The sequence below is a fragment of the Lygodium microphyllum genome, chromosome 12 (genome assembly GCF_053477565.2).
Source record: "Lygodium microphyllum isolate KBCC chromosome 12, Lygodium_microphyllum_v1.1.10, whole genome shotgun sequence".
In the NCBI taxonomy this organism is placed as follows: domain Eukaryota; kingdom Viridiplantae; phylum Streptophyta; class Polypodiopsida; order Schizaeales; family Lygodiaceae; genus Lygodium; species Lygodium microphyllum.
Genome location: NC_141146.1, coordinates 59,139,718 through 59,148,843, shown reverse-complemented (window position 1 = coordinate 59,148,843; position 9,126 = coordinate 59,139,718). Strand labels below are relative to the sequence as shown.

General features: G+C 42.9%; 1 protein-coding gene across 1 annotated transcript in view; it reads left to right on the top strand.

The window, feature by feature from the left end:
* The first annotated feature begins 507 nt into the window (after positions 1–507).
* Positions 508–9,126, top strand: part of MED6 (RNA polymerase transcriptional regulation mediator-like protein) — a 113,170-nt gene continuing 104,551 nt past the window's right edge. Inside the window, exon 1 of the mRNA XM_087689502.1 lies at positions 508–853. Within this exon, the coding sequence (XP_087545628.1) occupies positions 627–853 (227 nt within the window). The 5' untranslated portion in view covers positions 508–626. The remainder of the gene's footprint in view (positions 854–9,126) is intronic.

The following is a 9,126-nucleotide window of genomic DNA, read 5'->3' as shown; positions in this document are numbered from 1 at the left end:
TAATAAATGTGATCAAGATGTTGACCCTTCAAGAGTTTTGGTAGGCTAACAATTTTTGAGACATTAGGCCAAACATCAAGTGGTCTAAAATCTAGTTCAAAGTTTGATGGTGTATGAGTATGTCATTATGGTTGGAAGGATAGAATGGAGGAGTTAGTAGGGATGGAAACTTTGCTCAGCTAGCCAACTCCCCAATTTTGTGTTTTATGGAATTTTTTTGATGTAATATTAGCATATCTCCTCTTTGGATAACTAATCTTTTAATAAAACTATATATAGTCTTTATTTTTGCAACTAAAATTTTCCACAAATTTTCACGAACAATTTTCTTCCTTTGTCTTCCCTATAAATTTTTAGTAGATACAAACCTTCAACTAAAATTTTCAATCCATTTATTTTATTTGTATAACTAAAATACTAACTAGTTTCTAGTGAGGATTTTTACTGCCTCCAAAAGTAGGTAAGGTTAGCCTAAGTTGGTGAGGCTCCTTAAGGGGGTCACTTGCAACAATCGGTAAGAAATTTTGTGTCACAAGGTTTTTGTATCTGTCACCAGGCCCAAAAGAACTGTCGTCCCTTCGATCACCTCGAGCACCAGAAATACTGATCGATTGCCATAGCTGGCGATGGCGATGGCGATGACGGCGGCGGCGACCGGTATGGCCGAGGGGGGTGCCCCGGGTACAGAGATGACTGGCATCAGCTTCAGGGACCAGCTATGGCTGAACACCTTCCCCCTGGATAGGGCCCTCGCCTTTGATTACTTCGCTCTGTCTCCCTTTTATGACCGTGCCTGCAACAATGAGCAGCTCAGGATGCGCTCCATCCATCCCCTCGACACTTCCCATCTCTCGTAAGTGGAACCATGCCCAGTCCCTCTCTAAAAAGCACATGCATTTTGCTGGCATTGCTCCCAAGGGCATGCTTGCTGTTTCAGTAGAGCAATCGAATTGCTTCAAGTTAACAAGCTAACTAAAGCAGGGCAATGATCACGTGCACCAGCCCGTGCACCCTTGTTAAACCTCGTGCTTCTCGCGTGCCCACACACAAATGGACCATCTCTGTTGTTACATCTAATTTTGCATCCCAAAAAACCTAACAACGAACCAAAAAGATAGGTATACAGATAGTTTCATATATGCATTTACATATATATGTTTTCCAACATATTACTACTCATTAGGTGTTGCTGTCTTGATGAACATATGTATGCAAGGTGGTCAAGAATGTGTTTCCATCTCGCTCTAGCATAGTGGTCACTTCCCTTCAACCTTGAATGTATAGCAAGCTCCTCCAAGGGAAGTGGAACTTAAGTAAACAACCTTTCACTTTGCACTCAAGATCTTTAGGTCAAATAAAAGCTTCACAAAGATATCCATCGGCAACAACATGTGAGTGCAAAGCAATTTTCTTTGAGCTGATTGCCTCTCCCTCTCTTGAAGGGATAGGGGAAAAGTCTTTCTACAAAGAGAGAGAGAGAGAGAGAGAGAGAGAGAGTCACTTACAGTGTTAGGAATGCCTTGCTTGACAACAACCCTAGAAAAGAAGCGATTGACCAAGAGGACCCTTCTACTTTTGTCAATATGTGTGTGAAAGTAGAAAAGAGCAAATAAAATTAAATAACCGTTAAAGAGATGAGAAAGGCAACGAGTAATCTACAAAGCAGCGAAGAAGGACAATATAATGTTATTGATTGCACGCAGTACAATAAAGAGTGAAGAAGTTTAAGAGATGGGAGAAATAATGATTTGAGTGGTGGTCATCCAATTGGTAGGATGTCCTTATAAGGTGCACATAAGTCAGTGATGCATGACTAGTCTAGCCCAAAAATAAATTGGATGGCCAAAAATATAGACACTGCCCAAAGTTGGCCAAACTGGAAAAAATTTGATAGAACCGGTGAGACCTTTCATCAGCCTGGTGATCTGTTGGCGGCCTGGACCAGACTGCATTTTGCTGATCAGGAGCTTCCCAGCTGCTGACATCCTCACATCATCTGCTGTGTTTTAACTACCTGCCCCATGTTTTGCTGCTGCCCAGCCTTTTGGCAGCCGGCGGACTATGGAAGACTGCTCCTTCTGCTGCCATCAGCATTATCGTTCTTGCTTGGTAGGTTATTGATGCAGTTGCTTCTTCAACTCCATCAGTTCAGTGTGATTCATTCGATATGGGGCCCTAGCTGGAGGGACTGCCCCTGGGATTAACTCAATCTTGTGATCTACATCTCTTTTTGGGGGTTAAGCCTTTGGGTAGTTCAGCGGGCATCACATATGCATACTCCTTAAGTATTTCTTCCACTTCTTTGCTGCCAGGGGTTAAGCCTTTGGGTAGTTCAGCGGGCATCACATATGCATACTCCTTAAGTATTTCTTCCACTTCTTTGCTGCCACCTTGTAGTTTGGGGCCATTGTTTGCCTCTTTCTCCATGGGTCTGCTCATGCATAAGTACACCATATCTCCTTTGTAGCAGTTTGTTGACGTCAACAGGCTATACGACAGTAATGCAGCAATTAGTAGTAGTCACCTGGCTGGAAACAGTGCGAATCAGCAAGGAGGTGGTTAGAAACAGGCGCTAGACTGATGTAGACAGCAACTGACAACTTTGATTGAGATGTTCTTCGCAAATGGGGTGTGGGCGGTGAAGCTAGAGGGCTTGAAACCTGCAAAAACGAGATCGAACTAAATGGAGGCCAGCCTACCTATTTATAGAAAGTTTTTGAACCTTGTACCATGCACCATTTTTAAACTCTCTCGCATTGCATACCATTTTAGGGTTTTCATTAATTAAGCTTTTTTGGGGCGGTTTAAGAGGCCAATTCAGCATGTAATACTTATTTTCACTCAACAAAGAGTGCCAATGCCAATGAAGTCCATTGATGAAGAAAGCCAACCAAGGAGCAAAATCCCCTCCATATAAAAATCCAATCAAATGGAAGGCCACCAGAGGGCAAAGAAAATGAAGAGGCCTCAAATGGATCACTCTTGAACACTCTAGTTGCGGGCATGGGTAACCTAAGCCTTTAATCCAACTAGGAGACAATAGCAAGGAACTATCAAAGGCACCATAAGCTGCATAGAAACAATAGGGATGGGAGATATGAGGAAATCACTAGAGATGGGATCACTCTCTGAAAGGGATGGGAGATATGAGGAAATCACTAGAGAAGATAGTGGGAGATGGGATGGAACGTGTGGGATAAATGGTGCACACTGCATAAGTGGAAATGGGTGTGGCAATAGAAAGCTACCTCGAAGGGTCTTGCACAATGGAAGGGGAATGGAGCATAGATAGCTCCCTCTCCTTCCAACCTATCACAAAAGTGGCTCTTGTAGAAGAATCCCCAACCAAGATGTTCGGCTCGATAAAGACAATGCGGGTCTCGAGTCTAGGAAGGCTAGAAACTGAGAGAAGAGAGAAGCCCAAGTCTGGAACATGGAGAGCCTCATAAATGGAGCTTGATGGACGGGCATACAATAGAGGCAAGGTGCCAACACCACTAATAGGTGCCAAAGAGATGTCACTAGTAGTGATGGTACCCTTTGATGAATGAAGATCCTAGAACAAATCACATCGGGGAGCCATATGACTTGATGCACCATTATCAATGAGCCAAGGCTACTCAGAACTTAGAAGACAAGACAGTTGAAGAAGGCTCCTCCACTTAATAAATGTGTAGAAACATTGACTTGGTGGTAATAGCGGGTCACAAAGTAGAGATAGACAGGCTTCGATGTAGATCCACCCTTTGTTCTCGGATGAAGATGAGGGTATATCCTTCAACACTTCTCAGGGTGCGAGGTCTTTCCACAATGAGGACATGTGGGGTATCCGTTATGCTTCCCCACAAAATCTGTATCAGAGTCAGAAATATGGCTTTAACTTCTTTCTCTTTCCTTTCTTTTACTTGGCTTGGCGTGTTGCCACATAAGCATGGCCATATACATGGGCTCCGCAAAAATCTCACTGTGATGCACATCCTACTCAAGTACCAATGGGACTAGCTCCTCCCAAGTGAGAGTCTTGTTGAGCTAAAAATGCATTAGCTTGACTTAAACAATCCTAAAACATGCTTAATTAATGAAGAAACCTTCTTGTTTTAAAAAGAAATGTGATTCTAGAGAGTTACTGTGTCCCACATGCAAAACCCTAATTTGGGTGCCCCAAACTTTCTATTAATAGGCATGCAGTCCACCACTCCTATGATCTCGTTTTTATAGGTTTCAAGAGCCGTATCTTTGTTGCACATGCCTTGTTCATGGAGGACATCGCAATTAGAGCCTTCCATTGTAGTCTGCTATCATTTGGCGCTTATTTCCAGCCTTCATACCTATTACTTACCTCTTGGAGTTGTCGCCAACATTAGGGAATTTGCGTATACTGTTAACAGCCAAGGCCAGTCGCCATCATTTGCATCTAGTCACCATCAGTAGGAGCTATCGCCATTATCATCTTGCTTGCACTTGCAGTCACTCCCTTTCCTATAGCTATCGCCGTCAGCATTTACATTGTTGCCATTAGTTTCCACCTGTTGCCCAGCACAATCAGCTTGCGTTTCCTTGTTCTGCACAGTTGCTTGTTTTCTCTCTCCCCAGGTATCTGCGTTTTTAGTCTTTCGCTCTCCTACATTGCCTTGTGCATCAGATCAAGCCTTCCTTGACTGCGTTTGTTGGTGTTTGATACATGGAGGTTGCCTTTGTTGTGATTTAGGATCCGTTCGGAGTATGACACATTCTACAGCTCATAACCTTTGCCTTGATCCCAGAGATACGAGAGTTGGAGGTTCAGTATTCACTAGATAGTGTGTTTGTTGCATGAGCTTTGTATGTTCAATAGTCATTTACTTTATTATTCATTGTGTTCATTGTCTTTGAGTTACCCTAACCCTAACCCTAATAATATTCTGTGTTTATTAGTCTGTGCTTTGTCATACAATTGGTTTTGTGTTTTTTTGTGTTTAGAGCATTTCTTCACAAGTTTGCCATCTATGAGAAGTGTGAAGACTAATGTAGAACACATCATATGTCGATGATGGAAGATGTAAGAGTAGTGTCACAGCTAGGCCCTCTGAAGAAATGTCCGTACCAAGGGATGCAAGCTCATCCTAAAGCTCCTTCATCTTGTGGATGTGATTCCTCATCGTAGGGAAATCTGTGAGACAGAAAGCTATCATAGTTTCAACTTGAGATAATTGATGTGCGAATGTCTTGATCCGAAAGAGAGATGCCAATCTCCTCCAAACCTCTATGGCGTAGGATAGAATCTTTACAACTCAAAAAGAGAAAAGAGTAGGCTCTGGCATTCAAGCGATCCCATAAATTTGTTGAATCCACGATCACACCATCATGAGGATCCACAGTAGGTTGGAATAAAGGGACAATAACAAAATCCCAAAGGTCATAGTTCTCGAGGAGGCACTCCATGAGGCACGACCATAGAGGGTAGTTCGTCCCATCTAGCTTGTCGGGTGTGGATAGAGAGGGTAGAAATGAATTGTTTTCCACTCATGTCAAATAGCTTAAGGACCCACTCACTAGCTTTTGTTAGCATGTGTGGAGATTTGGTTCGATGCTTCGGATTGAAAGAATGTGGTTATTCGGTTGCTACTTGAGGTCCCTTCCTTGTGTGCCTTGAAATAGTGGAGACCCATTTCTGTTATGGGTTTCTTGTACAAAATCTTTTCTAAAATCATTGCCAACCGATTGCAAAAAGTATTTTTGTAGTTAATCCATCCATGTCAATGTAGTTTCATTAAGGGATGGAACATTATGTTAGAGCTGGACATTCCCTACATTCCCTAGATAGGTAGGAGCAGTAGGTACAAAGGGCAACACGTGCAGCTGGAGTGCCATGCCATGTGGCAGTTGATGTGTTGGGTAGATGGCAGATTGCAGTCGGATAGCTGGTCGGACGGATTTGCTGTCTAGTTTATGGTATTTTTGGTATTTTCGTGCTGGCCTATTTACTTGCTCCGATTTTTGCAGTCTTAGTTAGTTGGGCTCTCAGTTTTTAGGTTGCAGACCGTAGGGATTGCCCTCAGGGCTGATGGAGATTGAGATCTTTGAGGTGGAGACATATACAGACTCTCTCTGCCACGTGTATATTCCTGCATCCTTATATAGGATTCTTCACTGCAGATTTTCTGCGTTTCACTCTTTTTCTCTCTTCTCTCTCTGTTCATTCTTTGTCTTGGTCATTTACTTCTGCATTGCTTCACTTTGACACGGAATTAGAGCATTGAAGGACTGACCTAGGGTGCACCCATGTGAAGAGGAGTTTTTAGTGCGACATAAGGCTGCGTTTTTACCGTTCTAGGGCGAGTAGGAGGGCTGCACATTAGGACAAGGCTGAAGCGAGAATGGGAGTGCGAGAAAGGAGAAGAGTTGCTGAAATTGTTGCTAGAGAAGGTAGAAGGCTGCGTTTTGGGCCTTCAAGTGCAGATTTTATCTTTTCATCGCCTCCGATGGGTGAAGAAGGAGTGATCCGAGTGATCCAAAGCCCCAGCAGGCTATATTCCCGTTAGAGGGGGTTGCTTTTTGTGTTTTGTGTAGGCATTGTAGGTGAGGATATCTTTTGAGACTGAGACAAAGTTTCGGGTGATCATGGCCTGAAGATGCTTGTCTTACCGGCTCTTCCATTAGATAAAAAACTCAATGACGAGAATTACTGCATCTAGCGGGTCATGATGCTTGCCATTTTCGAGCTTTTTATGGAGGCTATTCATCGTCCTTCGCGAGAGGAGAGTCCAGACTCTCTCCCAATGATAAGGTGGAGTTGGCATGATACCATGTCAGAGTGAAGCAATGTAGAAGCGAATGACCAAGACAAAGAGTGAGCAGAGAGAGAGAGAGAGTGAAACACAAAAAATCAGCAGTGAAGAATGCTGTATAAGAATGCAGGCATATACACAGGTGCAGAGAGATGTTTGCATATGTCTCCACCTGGCTTGTTTAGGGATTGTCTAGCTCTAACACCCCCTCTCATACCTTGGACACGACTGAAGGCTAAGGAATCTGGAGTGCTGTCAAAATAAAGCCTAAGGAAGCCTTTGTAAGCAAGTCTGCAAGATTGTTCTCTGTCTTGCAATAGGCCAGGGAAACGGTCTCATCTAGAATCTTCTCCAGAATGAAATGATACTGGATCTCAATATTTTTCGTCCGAGCATGAAACATAGGATTCTTGGCTAAGGCAATGCAATTCTCATTATGGCAATGTAGAACAATAGGACCTCTTTGTGGGCAACCAAGCTCCTCCATGAGCCTGCGAAGCCACATTGTCTCACAGGTAGTAGAAGACGCTGCCTGATACTCCGCCTCAATCAAAGATAGGGCAACTGTGGGTGGATTCTTGTTGCTCCATGAAATAGCATCAACACCCAAGGTGAAGCAATAACTGGTCGTGGACCTTCGACGATCCACATCACTAGCCCTATCTGAATCACTTTGTCATGAGGACATGCATTTTTGAAACCTTACTTAACATGTGGATTAATTTTTAATCACATGATTAAGTAAATGTTGCATATATGAGGTGCAATTGGAATTAAAGTAAATTTACGAGCGCAGGACCCGAAGAAATCACGGGATGTGAAAGGCAAAAGTTTCTATAAGTTATGCCGCACAGGTACTTGTGGTATCTGGTGCCAGTTGTTGGCCTAGGTCATCCATTTGGCCATAAGTGTCAATTGGTGACACTAGAGAAGTGGCATTTAATGGTACCTAACGCCAATTTGATGGTTAAAGATGGCGCAGAGACACTCGGGAATGGAAGTTGCCAAGCCAATTTAATTATTGGTCAGTCAAATTATTTCTCAAGATACCGAAATAATTATTAGATTAATTTTCAGTATTTAAAGGTTGAAAATTAATATTTAATCATGGAAAATGTTGAAAAAACCATTTGGGAAGGCTGTCACTTGTGAAAAATGCCTATGTAAGACTGAAAAACGTCTTTAGAGGCTAAAGAGAGGCATTTTTGTAAATTCAGCCTGCAAGAGAGAGGGAGGGGAGGCTACTGGTTTGATTTGCAGCCATTGGAGGACCTTTTGAGCTTGCCAAGGGTAGGGGAAGACCAATCAACAGCAGGAGACAGCATCTACAGGCTGTTGAGACAAGGCAACAGCAGTAAATGACTGATTTTCTTTAGTTCTTTGCATCTACAAGCTGTTGTGGCAGGGTAACAGCTGCATTTGACTGATTTTCAGTCATTCTTTGCCACAAAACTCTGAATTTTCTCTCTCTACAGCTTTCAATCTCATCTCTCAACCATTTCACATCCTTGCTTCGAAGATCTCAGCATTTGGACCCTTGGAGGCAGAGAAATTTCAGATTTCTCTGCTGTAAACCCTAATTTGCAGTAGAAATTAGGGTTTAGCAGCAGCCTCGAGAATCGTGCAAGAAATTGGAAGCTCCAAGACTTGGATTGAACATGACTGAAGCTGTTTTTAGCCTACTCAAGTGGAGGGACCAGCAAATAATTGAATTTGGGGCATTTTTAATCTCCATCAATGCGGGTGAAGGTCAATTGATTGCGCGAATCAAGGGGCAAATCAGATTAAAGACTTGCTGGTGATTTTGAATAGCAAAGAGAGTTGGAATACCGAAAGGGATCGGGAGAATCCCATTGTAAATCAACTTCTTTTTCAATAAAGCTAAAGAAATACTGAAAGGGGTGCCAATTTTGGGGCCAATTGGGTGTGCATTGTCCAAGATCAGTAGGTAAATTTGTATTTTCAGATTTGCACTAATTGTTTGCTGCTGTAATTAAGTTGTAATCAGGGATTTACCACCCATCCATGGAAGGAAGGTTGGTTACGTATTCCATCTCGTAAGTACTAAGTCTGTAACATCGGTACCAGTTGGATAACAGATTCCAAGATTAGGGGCCCCGTGGGAACCGCAAAATCCTCTGAGCAGCCTGCCAATGCACCATCTTGAGTTCACTCATGAATCCGGCCAGTACATGTATACAATAACATAAGTCAACACGAGTATTAAGAAGCCAGATCAAGGAGCCAACCAAACTACCTATAACAGGCAGTATCCGCGAAAGGAGAATTGGAATGAGTTGTAGCCTTCCAGTTTGGGTCCATAGGAGTCGTAAGAGACTTGCATCCCTCCATCTCATAC